At 52.3% G+C, this 19,930-nt stretch overlaps 1 protein-coding gene across 1 annotated transcript in view; it reads right to left on the bottom strand.

Moving 5' to 3' along the window:
- Xkr6 (XK related 6) overlaps nucleotides 1-19,930 on the bottom strand; it is a 229,866-nt gene that overhangs the window by 22,027 nt on the left and 187,909 nt on the right. The window contains exon 2 of the mRNA XM_063234953.1: nucleotides 13,040-13,236. Coding sequence (XP_063091023.1) covers nucleotides 13,040-13,236 — 197 coding nt within the window. The remainder of the gene's footprint in view (nucleotides 1-13,039; nucleotides 13,237-19,930) is intronic.

The raw sequence follows: 19,930 nt of genomic DNA, 5'->3' as shown, positions 1-19,930 counted from the left end.
CAGTATGCTGGTGCAAGCATAGGAAACACCTGGGCTGCCAACTGCTACAATGAACGAGCATGTGTTGCTTTTGTAATAGCAACAGAGATGCAAAACAAATAGCAGAGAGGAGGCTCAATCCCCACTTTTCCGTGGAAACCAGTCCGGAGCACACCTCACAAGCGGCTATGGTGGTTTTATTCATGCTTCTCTGGAATGTTCTGAGTGTGAGTCACTTTCAGGGCCTGCCTTGCTGCTGGCCCACAGGGGCAGGGTTCTAGGGACACATCTGCATCTCAGAGGGCTAAGCTATTCCTCAGCTGAGCTTATAGAGCCCAGCTGTGCTTGTGCTGTTGGTCTAGGGAAGCAGAGGAATGGGTCCTCTGAGAAATGACCAGATTTAGGGTGTGGGTTTCTGGAGACAAGGGGACATGGGCAGTCACAGCCAGGTGGTCTACACCAAATTTATTCCCAATCCTGGGCCACACCCAGGAAGTTCCTTTCAAACAGCCTTGTGGGTCCAGCTGAACTCTATCTTCTCTCTCTCTCTTTCTCTCTCTCTCTCTCTCTCTGATGGGGTCTTGCTGTGTAGTTCAGATTGACCTTGAACTCATTAAGAAGCACAGGCTGGCCTCTGACACTCAATGCTCCTGCTTCAGCCTCCCAAATATTAGAGAACAGGCCTGTGCCACCAAACCCAGCCTAACTTAGTTTAATCGAGTGTGCTTTTGAGTAAACTTTGGGGTGCCAGATCAGCACTTCCCTGAATGCTGTGAGCCATCGCTGCTAAGATACAAGAAGGGCTCAGGGACCAGTTACACAGGAGCCTGGTGGTGCTGGCTGCAGACTGGCAGCTGGTCTCGCCTCTCTGCTGCTTCTGTTCCTGACTTGGTGAAGTTAAGCACTGTGCACAGCATCGTCTGAGAGCAGTTTCCTCACCACCACTTCTGCCACAGGAAGTAGAGGCTTGGGGGTCTGGATGAGCAGGATGCGGTACAAGAAGGTGGCCTGGTACCTGCACACTGCTGATCCTCTTTCCAGGCAGCAGGGACAGGGACAGGGATGATCCTGCAGGGAGGGGGTTTCCTGGCAGTGGCCTCAGCACCTCACCAACAAGCTCCTCATTTCTTCTGAGGCTCTGGGCTCATTCTGTGAGTCCAAAGTTGGTGCTACTGGAGAGCTGAGTCCACCCCAGAGGGGAACCCTGACACCCAGGCTCACTCCAGGACACGTTCACTGGACACCCATCAGAGGTGACCTTTGTACTCCCAGGGACTCCAGAACCAATGACAAGGGGAGCAGGTAGACCTATTTGCAGCCCACCTTCAAGGAATCTGTCTGGACCTGTCTGGCCACTTCTGAATAAAAGTTGATGATAGCCTCATCAACCTTTAGGACAGCTCTGAGGAGGGCCACCAGCAGGTGGCCTCGGAGACAGGGCCTTTACAGAGCTCGTCAAGGCCCCACAAGGTCCTGTGCCAGCTGACTCCACTTTGAAGAGGACGTTTGGACACACAGGGGACACCAGTCACATGAGCATGGAGGGAGACCATAAGAGGACACAGCAAAGGTGGCATCTGCCAGCCAGGGAGACATGCCTCAGGGGATACCAGACCAGATGTCACCTGGTCTCGGGCCTCCAGCCTCCAGAATTCTGAGGAAATGGGGGTCTCCTGTGGAAGTGTGGGGTACTTTGTGATGGTGTGTTTCTCTCTCTCAATACTGAAGATTGAGCCCTGTCTTCGCATCAAGCTACACTCCAAGACCTTTTTGTTTTTTGTTTTTAGACAGGGTCTCCCTAAGTTGCTGCATTGCCCGGGCTGCCTCAGACTTTCGATCCTCCTTTCTCGGCCTCCCAGAGTACAATACAGGACCACGGGCATGTGCTGCCAATGCCCAGCTATAATCTCATCTTTTAAATAAATTTAAGAATTTTTTTAAAAATGTACATCTACTAACAGACAAAATCAGAATTTAAAATCATAGTTCTTCTCCGGTGGCCTTGAAAGCAACTTAATAGGCCCCAGACTCAGGTCTCAGGAAGAGAACAGGAGGAGTAAGAAAAGAGTTGTAGGGGAGATGCAGCTTGCAGCAGGCACAGGAAGGGGAGAGGCCCCGGGAATCTGCAAGAAGGCCTCAATTACTGAGTGAAAAACCAAACCTGAACCCAACTCCGCCTTCCTCAGGAGGGTACCGCTCATGCCACCAGACTGCCTGACAGCACAAGGTGCAGCCAAGCTCACCTCCCATGGCCTGCAGTGCCCATGTTCCGGGGGACCCTCAGCTATCCCTCAGCAGTGTCACCCTGCCTTGCCTGAGGTGACCCCAAAGGCAGCGCTTCTCCCAGGCAGCACCTGAGCCTGCAGGCTTCCCCCAGTTTCCACTCTGGCTGCCCCAGACCAGACCAGACATGGTTCAGTGCCGGTGTCCAGCTGTGACAGGCTTGGGCAGTGACCTTCGTGCCTTCTCACTCTCCCTGGCATGGGTGGGCTTGGGGCTTCCTGCTGAGCAGACCCACGTCCAGCAGCTTGGGCTGGAAATCTGTTAGGTGGTGCCTTCTGGGGCAGCTGCCTAGGGGCAGGTCTTGGAGAGAAGCTCTCTGCCCATGGACTGGGGTCTCAGGTGTCATAACAGAAGGCCCATCGAGTGGAGCAAGAGACATAGGCATCAGGTGAGGCCCAGTTTGGTGATTTCAATGCCACAGGCAAAGGTGGTGCTGACTGGGCATTTTGCCCACTGGAGAACAAAGGAAAACATATGAAAGTGGGCATCCTGCTGAGGGGGGCCCAGTGACAGGGACCTACACAGGATGCAACTTGAACCTGGACAAGGAAGACAAAGTGGACACAGGAGGTGCAGTTCGGAGGATGAGAAGATGGGGTGGCAGGGAGGCTGGCATCCAGCTAGAACAGGACAGGGCTACCACCCAGAGAAGCCTGGTAGATCTGTGTGACTTAGTGTTCAGCAAACAGTGCCTTGACACCCATGCGGACAGGGACCCGAAGGAGAAAGAGAATTGCACCACTTGGAACATGAGGACTCTGACAAGCTCTGGGAACACCTAGAGATGGCACCTGCCACTCTGAGCCAGAGGTGACCACCAACCCCAGGATGGACATGGCGAGGCTGGTCACTAGTCACCCTCCTCAACCCTCACCACGTGGTGCACAGTGTCACTGCCCACCCCAAATGGTGTTAGGGAAACATTTAAAGAAGAGGAAGCTTAAGGGGAGTGAAGCAGGGGGCATAACCAGACTCCCAGGGGGCCCCTCAGTCCCCCACTTGCTCCTTTCACTCTCCTGACTCCAAGCCCTCACTGAGGTTCCCAACCAGTCCTCAATAGCCTCCTGCAGAGGCCTGGTTCCCAGCTGCTCTTCCTGGTGACACCTAACACCAGAATCCACTCTGTCTTCTCTTCACCCTACAGTCAACTGCTCCTCATTCTCTTCTGGCCTCTCTGATCCCTAGCTCTTTTTCTTTCTCTCCATTTTTTAATTAATCAATTACTTTTTTTGAGACAGGGTCTCCCCTAAGTTGCCCAGGCTGGCCTTGAATTTGCAATCATCTTGCCTAGCCAAGATTGCAGTCCTGCGCCACCACGCCTGCCTCAGGGTTGAATATTTCATGGCAGTCTTCATTCTGGCCTTATTATTCCCATTACACATGGAGCTGCAGTGAAGAAACTCGAGTGGGGCTGCAGCCATACCCTGGCATCACCTGTCTGCCTGGCATTGTGCCACAGTGGACTGGGCCCCTGTAGACCCAGAAGTAAGACCTGCACCTAGCTGGCCTCTTGCCCACCTGCATGTCATCGAGGGTGTGCACCCCCCAGCCTGGCCTCCTCTCCGTCCACCCGCTGTTCAGTCAATGGCTTTTTTGTATTTTTCCTGCACCGAGTTCCTCTTAGCAGCAAACTTTTCATATCCATCACCCCTCCCAGCCCTCTCTTCCTACATTTAAAAAACCCAGTTCTCTTCTTGGAGATGTCCCCATGTAAAGATGAAGTGCTCGTTTCCACCCTGTCCAAGCACCACTGTCTCCTTTTGGGCCTCTGCCAGGTGATACAACATCATGAAGCCAATTCCCTCTCCAGGCAGCCAGAGGGAGGAAATAAGGTTTCCAGAGGGTTCCAGGAGCCAGGATAGAGGACAGAAGGTCACACAGCTGGGAGCAGGAAGGCTGGCACTGAGGCTGGGACCGTGTCCCCAGGGTCAGCATCAGTGTTGCCCATGTCTAGAATTTTGGGGACTTTGGGGACTAGCTGACACCATGCCAGAGGCTCGAAATCATCCTGGCAAGAAGAGGTGGACCCTAGAACCTGGGAAACACTACTAACAAGGGCTCCACTCAGTCTTGCCAATGGCTGATTTTACCATTTACCAGCACAGCACCAGGCAGGGTTGTCGACCCTTCTTGGAAAGCTTGGTGGCTGTCTTTGTACATGAGAAAGACCTGGCTCACAACCTGATGGCACATTTCTGGGCCAGCCCCCATTACCCCCCACAAGTCCTCATCTGTCCCCAGTCAGAACCAGACTCCTTAAGGCAAATATGAACAAACAAAGAAAGCAATGTCCTTTGTAAACATCCGCTAAAAATACTACATTCTCGCCATGAGTCACTTCAGATCTGTGTCCTTTGAACACTACCTTTCACAAGGACCATGTGTGTTTGCCTCACATTTCTATATTTGGAGAGGGTATTGACCCCTGTGAGGTTTCCACTGGCCCCAAAGGCCAGGGGGACAATATGGTACCCAATCTCTGTGACCACGGCCCTCAGGACTGACATTTCTGTGTGGCTGGGGAGGTCAGGGACGCAGTGGCCTGGGATCAGCACAGGAAGGAAGGTATCAGTGTCTGGGGTCGGCTGAAATTCCTGGCTTGAGAAAAAACTCCAGGCAGACAGAATTGAATCTGGCCCCCCTGGGGGTAGCTTCTGTCTTGGAGCATAAGTTTTTACCCAAGTTTCCTGAAACGCCTCCTTTGGGGCTTTGAGCCCCTGTGCTTATCACAGCATCTGCTACTTTCTAATAAGTGCAGTAACAGTTACACCTCGCCTCTCTAAGCAGCTACTTTGGTCCAGACTGAACAATAGCATTTGCCATAAATTACCTCGATCATTCTTCCTATGAATCTATCAGAGGCAGTAGCCAGTGATGGGAATGGAGCTCACGGGAGAAACACCTTTTCTGTATCAAGTGGCTCAGATGCTGCGGAAGTGGGATTTGAATACCAGCCCGTGTGAATCCCAAACTCAAATTCCCTTTCAATCACTGGGAAAGTCACATCTCCCTTTCCTCCCTACCAAATAATGACTCCAGGTTTAGGCAGCTTCTGGTCCTTCCGGTTTTCACCTGTTAGCCTTCCCATCATCTCTGCACACTGCTGATGTTAAATACATGGTGAGGACCCGTCCAAGATGCCAGAGCGTGAGGGCGACTTTGGAGGCAGCGACATCTCCACCTCAAGAATCTCTTACCTGAGTTCCTGGAACACCTGTGGTCTTCCCCACTCTGCCCTCGTCACCGTCACCGTGGTCTGCTTACCCTGCAGCAGCCCAGGTGACTAAGTGACAACACTCCCTCCATATGGCTTTCTGGGCCTCGTAGATCCCAGGGGCCTCTGGCTTTCTGGCTTTTGTGGGCAAAGAGATACCTTCCCGCCATGTTGAATTCAGGGGTGACCACGGCCAGTGTCCAGCACCCAGCAAAGTCACGCTGCTCTAAGGGATGGTGCAGCAGAGTGCTTCTGAGCATATGCCCCAGAACCAGCCCCTGCTGCCACCTTCCTGCCACACAAGATAGCATCATGCCTCCATTCTCATCTATCACAGGGTGATTATAACTGCATGCCACCCATGAAGGAACTGTGAGGACTGAAGGAGCGATCACCCAGCATGATGCCCACGTGAGTGGGTACAAATAGTCCCACCACCAAGGCCCAGGGCATGCTATGCCATCTCAAGCCTCTGTCTTTGCTCACTGAGAGCTATGTTCCCTGCCTCTCTTCTTAGTCACCTCCAGGCTCGGCCCAGGCACATGGGAGACTCCCAGCGTGTACAGGAGAGACCAGACCATCCCTGAGCTCACCACTGTATCTTGAGCATTTTTCCTGGATCATTGTTTTACAGCCTCGCTTTCCATGGAGTCTCTGTCTCTGCCTCTCTAACTGTAACTTCCCTTTACATGGAACTAACATGTAGTCTCCAGAGTAGAACGGCCCATGGTTCCTGCAGAGAAGTCACCCAGCAAATCTTTCCTGAGCTAATGCTTCACAGAGGCTCTTTCCTAAGCGCTGCTCCTGTGCAAACCTCCCCAGCCAGTGATGCCCTGACCTCAGGACACTCCACACACAATTGCTCCTGCCACCTGTGCTGGTGGGGTGTCGTTGCTTGGATTGCTCATTAAACCCGCCGCCCATCCCGTCAGTCGCCTGCAGCTGCTGTAACAAATGACCACAAATGTATTGGCCGAAAACAACCCAATTTATCACCGCAGGAGTCTGTCTGGAGGTCAGTCTGTGCTCTACAGGGCTGGGAGGACAGGGTGCCCCCTGGAGGTACCTGGGAGGATCTGTGCCCTTGCTCTGCCAGCTTCTGGAGTTTGGCCCACCGTCCTGGCCTCATGGCCCCTTTCTCCATCTTTAGAGCCACAGTGGTGCATCTTCAGTCTTTCCGCTTTCACTGTCACACCGCCTCCTGTACATCTGATCTCCTCCTACCACTGTATGAGGTCCAATGGACTAATCAGAGGAATTGCCCATCTCAAATTCCTCCATTACAGAGTCCTTTTTGTCTACAGTGATATCTGTAGATGCTGGTGGTGAAGATAGCATCTTGGGGGTCACAGCCAGTCAGTAACATCCAAAGCCGCCCCCCTAACAGCCCACAATCATTCTTAGCCTGAGCTGGGTGATCTCGCCCACCTGTTGATGTTGGAGACAGTTGGTTCCCTGTAACTCAGGTAGAGCCCAGGGAAGCTGCTAAGCTTCTGTGCTCAGGAAGCCCCATCACCAAAGATCTGGCTCCAAATACAACGCTCTGAGGCTGAGTCAGCTGAGGTGGGGAATTCCTATCTCCTCAGCATTCTCCAGCATTCTAGCAGCTGGAGATTTGACCATTCCGAGTTATGGGCATCCCAGAAGAAGTCCTGGGGGCATAGACACAGGGACCTCCTGGTCTGCCAAAGAGTGGTGGGCGGTGGGCTTCAAAGGAAAGGCACAGCTCCCAGTCAGAAGCATGGGCTCCCAAATACATTTCTCCTGTGGCTGCAGGTAAACAGGGGTGGTGGGAAGAACTGCTGGGTCCCACAGGAACGTGGCCAGGCCCACCGTGGTGTCAGTCCTCCCTTCGAGGTCACAGACAACAGGAAAAAGAACCCTGGAGTGGCTTCACTTCCCTCCTCCTTCTGCTAGGCTGTTGAAGATAAGGAGACATCACCTTCTGAAGCTGGATAGAGAAAAGCAAGGCCCAGAGAGTCCTGGCAACCTGGCACAGCCGGAGCCGAGGGAGCGGAGCCATCTGCCCTCCTGCAGGTGCCCTGAGCCCACTGTCATTCAGGAGCCCACAGCCAGCCTGGTCCAATGTCCTGCTGCTTCCAGAAGTGACCACAGATGGCAGGGCAGCAAGAAGCCCTGGAAGGGACATGGGCTCTGCCACCATGTCCCTGGTTTGCTCTGGCTGTGTGGCCTTGGACAAGTGACCATCAAGCAAGCCTCAGTTTACTATTGGTGAGCTATGGGTAAAAATACAGACTTTGAATACGCAATGAATTATGTATGAATATAAAGCACGCAGGCACATCCTTGATTATACAGTAAGCATATATATAATACACTCTATATTCTATACATATGCATATTTTAAATATATATAGTATGTATATATGTAGCACATATATAGAGAATATATAGAGTAAATGTATACGTTCTCTTAATTTTTTTAATATACACATTCTCTATCTATCTATATACTTGGTATTACTCAGATGTCTATTTATTGTCACATTTCCACTAAAAGGTGAGCCCCAGAGGTTAGAAGCCCCTGGCTGTCTTATTTAGCCTAATGCCCAAAGCCTGGAGAAGAGCATCCTACCACTCTGGTGCCCACTGGAAGCAGAGGAGAGCAGGTTACTCCTGGCTTAGAAAGGCAAGAGCACAGCCCAGAGAGGCCCAGTGACCCGGACCACTGCCAGGGCTGCTTCCTGTGTGCCCAAGCAGAGGTGCTGCCTATTCCTCCCAATCCCTTGGGGTGGAGGGGATTAGCTGTAGTTTGCAAATGAAGCCACTTGGTAGGGGGAGGGAAGAAAGGGGCTCCCTGCCAAGGGGTGCCCTCTGTGAGGGTGGCCAGCAGAGGCTCTTGCACCCCTCAACCAGGTGGAAGTACTCACAGATCACCTTGGAGCCGAGGTGTACAGGAGTTCCTGCTGTGGTCCTAAGGACCTGAGAGCAGAGTTGCCCAGAACCCCATGCAATGGCCAGCTCAGCTCAGCAGACTTTGCACACATGGAGTGTCCCTTAGCTGGGTGCTTCCTCATGTGGGCCACAGGTGGGAGGCTCTCACCACAGAGCAGTTCTGTGCACCAGACCGTGAGGGCAGGGCTGAGCTGGGCACACAGAGGGCTCCCTGCCTGACCCAGGGCCTTGGTTCCGGGAACTCGTGCTAAGTCTTCTCTTCTCCTGTCTGCCTGCCGCTGGGCCTCAGACACAAGCAACTATCGTTGCCCAAGGCTTTGCCTCTGTCTTCCCTCGTTCTGTAGCCCCTTCGTCCATACGGCCACCCTGTTCCCTCCCACCTGTACACCTCAGCTCCAGGTGAATACTTCCACCTGGATCAGGGGTGCAAGAGCTCTGCTGGGCTTCCTCTCTGCTGGCTCCATTGTGCCCCTCGGGGCTGGTTATTCTCAGACAAAATGTTTGCTTTGCTTACTGCCTGTCTCTCTGCAAGAAAGGCAGGCAGCACAAGGGCAGGGGTTCTCTTTGGTTTTTGTTCTTACTGTATCTGTCTCCAGCTCCTACAACCACACTAAGGTGCATAGTAGATTAACAAGCTCTTCCCTGTTAGTAACGGCTCAGGCCTCGGTACTTGCTTTCCTGGACCCTTCCCCTGGGCCACCACCTTGCTCACCTCTGTCGGCTCAGGCAGCCCAGAGCAATGTTCCTCTTTATGCCAGCATGTCATGCACAAACACGGCTAAATGGCCAGACAATACTGTATCAGTATCAACTGCAAGCAAATCCACTGGCTCTTCTATTCTTGGGTTTTTCTGCTGTTTGGCAATAACTCTCCCTAACCCCAGTTGTTAGGGGCAACCTCCCTGAAAGGCTTGATTCGGCTAGACTGAGGCAGTTCAGCAGGTTCTGTGTAATAGTATGTTTTGTGACTTTGAAGAGGAAGCATTAAGACTTGGTGTTGCCTGGCCAGAGGATCCAGATAGCAGATTCGCTATGCCACTGGCTCAAGAAGAGAAAAAATCATGTTCTGGCTACAGAAAGAGGTTATGTCTGGACTTGGAATGGAGATGATTCCCAAAGAAGGGTTAGGCAAAGGACACAACTCTTGCATCACTAGCAGAGTACTGGGACGGTAAGGGGTTCCTAAGTCTCAGGCCCATTCCTTGGCTGGTCACACTAAGCTGTCTCCAGGAGCACTTTACAGGCAGGAAGCTCTGACACTGAGGACATTTTCAAATTACCAGGCTCCAGAAGACAGGCAGCAGGCAAGAGGCAGAAGCGGATCTCTGGCCCAACCATTGTGATGACGGTGACACCTGGAACTCACGCCCACCCACACACCAGTGCTGATGGGTGTGCTGGTCCCCAGCTGGGCTAAGGGCCTGACAGTCCCTCCTCCGCCCTTGCATCAGGGGCCTGCTCCCATGGAGTCCTCTCAAGTCTGCCTTTTCTAAATTCAGCTACAGCTGCCCGGGCTTGCAGCACAGGCTTGGGGTAAAGGCCCCTGTCTCCCCTAACAGGCCTACAGTTTGTGCATGGTGCTCAATCTCTTAGGACCTCAGCATCATCATCTATAGCACGGGAATAGTAAAATGCAACTGCTTCGGGACCTGCTGTGGAGCTTTAATGAGTTAATCCACTCATATAAGCTTAGACTAGATCCTGGTTCTGAGCTCCCCAATACTTAATTAGTGTTGCTGGCACAGCCACAACCAGCACCACTGTCTCCCCCATTTCCTGTGGGTAGCACACCCCACTGACCTCATGCTCAGAGCTCTTCCTTCCTCCCCAGGCTCTCAGCCTTTCGATCCCAATGTCCAGCTTTCTCCCCCAAGTGATCTCCTACTCATCCATCAAGACCCAGATTGAATGTCACCTCCTCTGTGATGTCCCCAGAAACAGTTCCCTTCTCCATGCTCCCAAAGACCCCATACCTGTTTCTAAATCTAAAATGCAGCGTACCAAACTCTAAATGCTCAAAGGATAGGTGACTACAAACTCATTCTGGAAATGCCTGGGCCAGGCTGGGATGCAGAGGAGGTGGCAGTCGGAACCCTGTGAGGAGGAGGACTTAGCCACTCCAGCACTGTGAGGGAACAGTGATTCCCCCAGCCCGACCCTGGCCAAAGTTCACACCGAAGCATCGGAAATGTGCCAGGGGAAGGAAAGATAGTGTAATTGCCAGATCTCAGTCCATGCCCAGGCCCTCTCTTTCCAAGATGCCCAGTTAGAAACCACCCTCTTCCAGGAGTACACACAGAAATCTTTTCCTGTCCCATGTTTTATTCCCCAGAACAGTCTCCGACATACCTACTGCTCAATTTCCCAACACTCTTGGGCTCCAAACTGTTACACCCCGACAACCCCAGCATCTGTACTGGGTGTCCCAGGCCCCTTGTACAGATCAGATGGTAGAGTTTTCTGTGTGGCCTCTCCCACTGCCCATGGCCTACGCTCAAACTTGTGGGGCCACTGGGCCCTCCTCTGGGCCTTGCATTCTGCTGCCTTCCTCCTCTCCTACTGCTAAGCCCTGCCACATCAATTGTGCCTTTTCTGCCTTGGGGCCTTTGCATGTGCTGTTCCCATTGCTGCTCCTTCCTGCTTTCCGCTGTTCTGTCAGCCTTCAAGCCTGTCAGCCAGAGAGGCTTCCTTGGCCCCACAGCAAGCCACATCAAGACTTCCCATGTCTAATCATTTCATGATGTCTCCCGGGAAGGATGGAAGATTTGCAAGGGTGGGGACCAGGACCACCGCATCCCCTGTTATTCCTCAGCACACACTGTGGCTCCTGGCTGAGTGGGTCTTTGCAGAATGGCAGATTGTCTCACATACACGCCATGCCAACAACATGCTGTGGAGCCACGGGTGGGGCCAACCCCACCCTCACTACAACTTCCAGAAGCTGCCGTTATTCTCACTTCACTGAAGAGCAAGCACGGTTAGGTGTCATAAAGTCCAAAAAACAGCAGGGCAGAGAGTTGTACACAGTTCCTGCTGCCTTTTCTGCCACATCAGTCTGTGTTCCAAACCCACCCCAAACCCCAGCGCCAGCAGGCATGGGACACGGTACGAGCAGAAATGCAAAGGGTCAAACGCTCCCTTCTATCTTTAGTTAGTCTTTTAAGACAGCAGACTCAAGGAGGACCCTGCAAAAATGTCCAGATGACTCCAGCACATTATTATTACTCCACCAGAATCTGTGTTTGTTGGGAGATGTCGCACAACCACATCTGGCGGGTTGAACATTGCTTTGTTACCCAAGTGATGAGTGAGAACCAGAGGGTGGAGCAATGGCACAGTGGGAGGAGAGGCTGGCACAGGGCAAGAGGAGCGCAAAGTCTGGCTGGTAAAGCACCAGTGACCTTCCTGCCCATCTACAGCATTCACAGCGTAGGATGGGTGGAGTCCTCACACAGCCCACCACCCCAGATCTCCAGGTGACATCTGGGCCCAGCTCGCAGGCAGAGTGACAATAAAAGCAGCGCCAGCCACAGTATAAGGACTGCCGGACGCTATATACAGTCTGTGTTGAAGGCAACAGCCGGGAGACCCACTAGCCCAGAGGAGCAAGGACAAGAAGGGCAGATGCTTCTCCACCAGCCTCCCCGGCTGCTGGAACACACAGGCTCCCATGAACTTCTGCAGCAGCCCTGGGATGAATCCCCTCAGCACCTTTTCTGTTTAACACTCCTAGTGATGAGACCCTCATTCCTTCCTAAGACCATCTCCCTGTTGCCAGATGGATGTCTCCCGCCTCAATTGATGTCTCCCTGGCGCTTGCACTGCCCTTTAAGGCATTTTTTCGACCCATGACATGGCTTCAGGTGTTAGAATTCATGTATCCCAAGTCTTCCAGACTATCTCATTTTTCCCAGGAGTCTCAGGCCTGGGCCCTTCTCATCCTATGCCTCCTGCCCTGCAGGACCTCCTGAACCCCTCGCTTATGCTCTGAGACTTGGCCTTGACCTGCACGCCTGACCCCAGGAGAGCTTCTCCTGCAGCAGGGTGCCTTAGAGACCTACGTTGTCTGCACAGTGCTTGGGCTCCTGAGGTTCCCCAGAGGCCACCTGGGGCCACCTGGGCCAGGGGTAGGCTTGTGCCACTCACTGCCCACCTGGAGCCCACGCCCTGCAGGCTGTCTCACAAGCCTGAGCCAGAAGGAAGAGCAGTACAGTTTAAAGACCCACACCTGACACCTAACGGGATTCGGACTCGGGCATAGGGCCGCACGCTGTCTCCAGGCCGAGCTCCCCACCTCACCCAGGGCAGAACTCAAGGAAAGGGGCCGCTCCGCCTAATGGAGAGACCCAGGGCCTTGCCCTCTGCAGGACCTGGCGCACAGGAGCCCCTCTCTGCGCTGCCGTGGGATTAAGATGTCTTGGGAAGGCCAAGCAGTCTGGCACAGAGCGAGCGGGGAAATACGTGCCACTCAGGACCATCGTGTAGGCGTCAGCATTGTCTTGAGCTGGGCATCCCGTTCCCAGAGATGTACACAAAAGAAGCTGGGGTCCCGGGTTTGGGGCGGGGTCGGTTGGCCGGCGGGGCCACAGAGTGGGCGGGACGTCGGTGGGTGGGGCCTTGAGAGGCGGGGCGGCGCAGGGCACTCACAGGGCAGCGTCTCGGCGCTGTTCTTCTGGATCATTATGCAGAGCTGTAGCACCAGTTGGGGTGCGCTCTCCAGGAAGGTCTCCAGGAGGCGCAGCATGTTGACGTCTGCATATTCGTACATCATAGCCCAGTAGAAGCGTCGCTGGTGTTCCTTCTGCCGCTGGCTCTGAATCCCCAGGTACATGGTGCGGATATACCTGCGGGGAGACAGACCGCACAAGCGTGGGTGGGTGCGGCGGCTGCACTAGGACCCGACCTGGCAGAAGTCCCCTAAAACCCAAAGCTGCCTGACCGACCGGGCTCCCCTCCCACCCTGTGGGCAGAAGTTCCCATAGGCTTTGGTGAGAGTCTGGGTTTCTTCCGGCCCAAGGACATGGTGCTAGGACCTGGGGGTCGGGAATCCCCTTCCTGCCCTCCATCTGCTTATCTGGATAGCGAGTGGGCCATATCTCAGGACTGGCCAGTTAAGCATCTCAGGTGAGGTTAGCAAGCATGAGCTTCCCCAGATTCAGGGTTGGGGGGCATTCTGTAAGGCTGACCCCCTCTAGGTACCCTGGAGAGGAAGGAGTACCATTCCCGGGCTGGCCACACGCAGGTGATGAGTCGATGGGCATAATTCTCTGATGGCAGAGAGGGACCTCTGGGGCTCCGAGCAGTCACCTCACCTGCTCAGGATGGCATGGATAGCAGAGCACGTAGGAATTGGCCCCAGGCCACTGTCCACTAGGCTCCTGTGTCCCCCTCTACACCAGGGAGGCCCAGAGACCACAAGGGAGCCTCCATCCCTAGGCAGTCCTGCATCCACTGATCTGACCCTCAGGATGACACCTAAGCTCTGTGGAAGGACCAAGGGGCAAAGGACACAGGCACCAGTGCAAAGCAGAGGCTCCGGTCAACTCTGCAAACTGGGACCTCGAGCCAGCTGTCCCAGTCCTATGTCCTGTGCCTCATATTTCATGACAGTGCCTCTAGGGTGGCAGGCAATCCATCAGCCACAAGATGTGCATTGTGCACACTCACCCTGGAGCCACGTCTCCAACCCCAGGCAAGAGGAGGATTACAGCACCAGGAAAACCAGGAGTCAGAAAGCACTGGGCTTTGTGCACCTAATCAGATCAAGAAGGGGTGCCTCAGCACAGTGCAGGTTCCAGGCTGACGGGAGAAGCTGACATATATTACCAAGCCTTCTGAAATGCCCCGCCTAAGTCCCAAAGATACACTCCATTGAGGTCCTGCTGTCCTCAAGCATCTCCAAGTGCCCACTTAGGGCTATGGATGGTCCTGTCTGTCTCTACTGCCAGCATCGACCCAGAAGCCTCCTCGCCAGCTTGTACTGCCCCCTCTGCCCCATGACAACCTCTCCACCTGCAGTTCACATGCTCTTTGCAGACCCAGAGAGTGATGTGCCCCTTCCTCTGCAACCAGAATAGCCCGTGGGTCTCAGGACCCTGGTCTCACCCTTTCTGGCCTCACCCCTGTTCTCACTACCCCATTTTATCTGTCTTTCCTGCTTCTCATGATCTCCAACACATGTGCCAGCAACAGGCCCCCGCTTTGACATCTGGAGAACAGTGCCATCGCATTCCATCCCAGAGCCTTTTGAGGAAGTTTGGGTGACTGTCCTAGAGGGACCCGACTGGAGATACCCCTCGAGGTGGGTGGAGACACCCACACCTGGGACTAAAGAAGGGCCCAAGGCAGAGGCAACTGTGTCTTGGGAGACAATGGGGGGAGGCTCAAGGGTGCCAGCTCCCACCAAGCACTGAGGGTCTGCCAGCTCATGGAGTCCCCAGATGCCATGAGGGCCAGGTCTGCTTATTGTTTAACAAGTGGGGAACCTGAGGCTTGGAGGCAAAGCAAAGCATTGGAGTCTGTTTCAGGTTCTGTCGCACTTTGGCTGTGGTACTTGGCAAGAGTTGTTGCCTCTCCCTGGGAGCCTGCCTGGCAATTCACAGCACCAAGGAACCAGGGAGACACTCAGAGAGGAAGGGAAGGAGGCTGCTGTGCCCCATCCAATGGGTAGATTGTGGGTGACCAGGGAGGGGAGGGATGGAGATGCGCAGACCAAGATGGGAAAGAGGAGGAGAGTAAAGGGGGGAACCAAAAGCAGAAGAGAGAAAAGACCCAGTGCGGCCATGTACCATGGGGACACCAATCAGACCTGGTCCCTGATCCAAAACTGCCCTTGTGCTTGGGCCCACCGGGGCCAGAGCACAAAGAGATGCGCTCAGACCACAGACCCCACCTGCTCCATCCGCACGAGGGGCCAGCTGCTAAAGGAGTGGTTGTGTGGCAAAACTGAGTCTGTCTATCTGGGTCCTGCGGTGACGCCAACACTCAGGTTCACTGAGGGCTGCCCTTCCCGGGCAAAAGGGGCACTGCCTGCCCATTTTCCTAAAGGCTTGACCTCTCTGCCCAGCAAGGCCAGGGCAGAGGAAGAGAAACAACCCAGCACATGCTGACTGAACTGGAACGCCTGCAGGAGAAGCCAACTTATCTATTCTGTGACAGCCTCCCCACACACAGGAAGGGCTGCGCCAGAGCTGACCCAAAGCCTTCCAGCAAACAGGTGCCGGGTACAGAGCATACCAGGACCCCACAGTGATCATCTTGCCCAAGTTGAGTGTCAGCCTCCTGGTCACCCGAGTGAGCACACAGCCTCTCCCTGGAGCAAGAGCTAAGTGAGGTCCAGCTCCCTTCCCTCCCAGATGCTCTTCCTTCCCTGTCCCCGTGCTCCTCTTGGGGCCACAGGAGGCCAGGGGCACTGACTTGCAGCACAGTGAGGTCTGCATGCTGCTTTATGGGTGAGGACCCCAGATCAGAGAGCTAGCTGACCTCTGTCTCAGCCACCCCCACCTGGACAGTGAGGCAGAGCCAGGGTTCCTGACTCCCTGACATTGCTTGTCCCCCTGCTGCACAAGCAAAGCCGTTGTCCCTCTGCTTACACATGCTGTTGTCCTCAAGGGCACAGGCATTCCCCCTCCAAATGTCCCCAAATGCGCCCTCATTTGTCAGGAAACACCAGTTGGAGTGGTAGCAGTTCCCTCTCCTCTCGCCTGTCCCCATCGGGTTGTTCTGGATGACCTCTGATGATGCCACCCAGCTAGCTACTTCTAGCTTGTCCACCAGCTCCCCACGCAGCATGGCCGGCGGCCACACGGTGGCGCCAGACCCTAAGCATCGCGGAAGGGACGCGGTACTCCGGTGATCTCATACCTAGGGCGCGTGCCCTCTGCGACAGAGTGGGTGGAGGGGCGGCGAGGCCCGGTGCGCCGCGAGGTGCAGCGTCCTCCCGAAGGCAAGGGCCATGCAGGTTACTTGCAGCTGCCACGCCTCCAAACTCCTGAGCCCTCGGTTTCCAGAAAGCTCACCTCCCCCAGGAAGGGACCCAGGAGGGAGGACAGCAACCTGCTCCTGCTAGTTCTGCCTCCACACCTGTGTTGCCTCTTGTCACACTGGTCTCCCCCTAAGAATATGGGTCTCTATGGTGCACGAACATCAATGTAAAGGTCTTGGAACTGGCTCTGGTCTGTGGTTCACAGGACTGTGTCACCATGGGAAAGTCATCTTCTGGCACCCAACTGCAGCAAGAAAGGCAGGCCATAGGCCTCTGAGCTTCTGCTCACACTCTGTAACCTCATTCTTCGGACAAGCAGCTTTACATAGCACTGGCTGTTAACTGGTTTAATCCTCACAGGCAGTCTGTAAGATGGGCACAACGTTGGCCTCATCTCACTGCTGGTGCCAGACTGCAGCGAAGAGTAGATGTTCCTCAGTTTACCCAGCCCCAGTCTTACTACACAGGGCTTTGCATCAGGCAGCCTGGTCCAAGGCCAGCACCCTCAAGCCCTGTGACACCCCTCTACCGGACCCCATTGTCTCTGCTTTCAGGACCAAGTCCAGATTCTTCCTACTCAACAGCAGAGAAACAGGGTTTGCCCAGAATCCTGGCTGCCTCACAGTTCTGCCTGCAGCTGGGTTACCTCGGAGACATCTCTGCAGTCTCTGAGTCTTGGTGCACAGTGGGGGGTCCAGGAGGCGTCACAGGATTGGACACCTGTGAGAATGGGAGTGTCCAGCATGGGCAGGTCGCAGAGGCTATAGTGGGCCCTGCTCCCTGGGTGCTTGCCTCCAATCTCCATCAGCCACTGTGCTCACCTCTGCCCCTTCCTTTGTGAGCTGAGGAATTGTTTGCAATTCATTATCCCTGACTCCAGAAACCTCGAGTTCTGTGAGCACACTTTTCTATATTGGCACTCCAGGTCCAGAGAGGCTGTGTGATTTTCCGTATTGCTCCACTGGGCATTAGCACGGGCTCTGCCTGAGCCTGGCTGCCATGGAAAATAAGTGATTTCCGCAAGAGGCAGGAGGCTGAAAATGTTTGCTATCGGGGCCTATAGTCCCTTGCTTGCAGAGTTGGTATTTGAAGCCTTCGACTGCAGAGAGCAACCCATCCTGAAAGCCAAAAACAGGGCTGAGCCCAGATTTTATGAGAACCTTTCTTTGGGAAAGGGGTAAATTCTGCTGGTCGCTTAAACAATAAATAACGCCAGGTCTGCGTGCTTTTTTCTAGAAAATAGAAAAGGAAGGAAAACCTCTTTATCATTTTATGAGACCAGCATTAACCCGACATGAAAGCCAGAAAACTTGACACAGGAAAATTAAACTGCAGACAATAGTATCCCTCTAAATAAAAATGCAAACGTCTTTTTTAAGATATTAGCAATTCAAATAGTGTGTTGAAAGACTGATACGCCAGATCCAACTGGGGTTTACCTGCAAATTAGAAGGCTAGTTCAATATTCAAAAGACAATTGAATAATCTATGATATCATTCACAAAAACCACCCATCACATCAGTGGATGCAGAAAAAAGACTGTTGGTAAAATTTAACATCCACTCATGAGTAAACCTCACAGGAAACTAAACATAGAAGGAAATTTCCTTAACCTGATGGAGACGGGAGGTATTCACAAAAATCTGCTTTAGTTGTGATGTTAGGAACAAGGCTATGATGTCTATTTCCCTCCACCACCACCCGCATTATTTAGAATCACACTGGAAGGTTAGCCTGTGCTCAAAGTCAAAGACAAATATATACAGAAAAACTGCTAAGGAAAAAGGAAACCTGCCCCAAATGTAAATGACATGATCACTGAGACCGAAAACCCAAAGCAGCTACAAAAACTTTATAGAATTCATTAATAAATAGAGCAATGTCTTATTATATAACAGCAGCAGAGAAAAATCAATAGCACTTTTTGAACTATTAATGGGAAACTGAAATTTGTAAATATATGCTATCTAAATTAGCTCCAAAAGTGAAATTCTTAGAAGCCTAATAAAATATGCAATATTTGTATGCTGATGCTACAGAATGATAAAAAGAAATCAAAGGAAATCTAGGTGATCGGAGGTATACCAAGCTCATAGATTGGAAGATGCAGTATTGTAAAGATGACAATTGCCTCCAAGTTAATGTATACATTAGAAGTAATTTTAATAAAAATAAAAATATCGGCAGTTTTTTTGTTCAGATTCCAAAATATAGAAAGGTAAAGGACCTGGAGTAGCCAAAACAGCTTTGAAAAGGAATGAATTTAAAGAAGTCACACTATGATTTAGGTACTTACTATGAAACTACAGACAGTGTCACACTAGCAGAGACAAAAGTGAATCAGGGAAACAGAAACAGCCCAGAAGCAGACAATGTAAGAACATAAGAAGCTGATTTCTTGTAGGAGATCACCAAGCTTTGCTTTCTTGAGAAACAAAGCCCCTTGCCTCGGTCTTTCCTTGACCTTTACTTCAACCCTATCCATGAGATATACAGAGCTGGCTATATTAAACAAGATGTTTCCTTAATTGGCTAAAACAACATGATCAAGTCCCACTGAGATGACAACATATGTCAATGCAGCATGTGGACAAGAATTCTCCCTCTGCTGAGATCTAGAATGGGGGGCTCTAGCAAGAGCCTTAGAGATAACCAGGGCTAACACATGAAATAACATCCCAGCTGAGGTCGTGGGACTAAGAAAGAATTATTCTTTCCTTGCAGTAAAGCTGCCAGCCTTACATATCTCAAGCTATGCACTGCTAGCTGGAGGCCTCTATGCCTGGCACAAAGTTGCTCTGTTTCTCATTACAGCCAATGCCTGCAAAGTTTGTTTTCCTGAGCACTCTGCCATGACTTCCACCCACCTCTCTGATTGATACCAATAAAATCCATGAGTTTTTGGACCCATGGACTTTTGTTCCACAGAGAGCATGGATCATCCCAGAGCTCTTCAACTGCAGAATATTTTTTCTTTGTCTTTCTTTGCATCCATACACCATATTGCCAGGTGCAAGACCTGAATTCTCTGAGGGGATTTCAGTAATTTCTTACAGAGATGCAAAGTCAACTTACTTGAGAAGAGAAAATCTTCCCAATGAAACATCAACAATTTGTCATTCATGTGCAGTGATGAACATGATGTAGCATAGATTAAGATGTAAAAGAAAGACTTTAAGAGGAAAACCTAGGAGAAAATCTTTGTGGCCTTGACTTGGGGAAAGAGTTCTTACTTATGACAGCAAAAGCATGATCCATAAAAGAAAATTTGATGAATGAAACCATCAAAATTTAAAATTTATATTATGTATGGCATTGTTAGAAGAAGGAAAAGACAGGCCAGGACAGTGATGGGGAACTTTTTAGAGCTTTCAGTCACATAGACAGCCTGCTGCAGCACACATGCAGTGGGTCTGCCACCACTGGGCTAGGAGAAGATGCTGGGATCCACATGTCACAGAATATATAAGACTCTCCAAGCCATCAGAAGGACAACAAATCAACCGACTGTGCAAAATATTCAACCAGATGTTTCACCAAAGAAGGCATACAA

The sequence above is a fragment of the Cavia porcellus genome, unplaced genomic scaffold (assembly GCF_034190915.1).
Source record: "Cavia porcellus strain 051 isolate PalLab524CR breed Dunkin Hartley unplaced genomic scaffold, mCavPor4.1 scaffold_24, whole genome shotgun sequence".
NCBI classification, from domain to species: Eukaryota; Metazoa; Chordata; class Mammalia; order Rodentia; family Caviidae; genus Cavia; species Cavia porcellus.
Note: the sequence above shows the minus strand (reverse complement) of the source record. Positions and strands in the feature narration are given on the sequence as shown.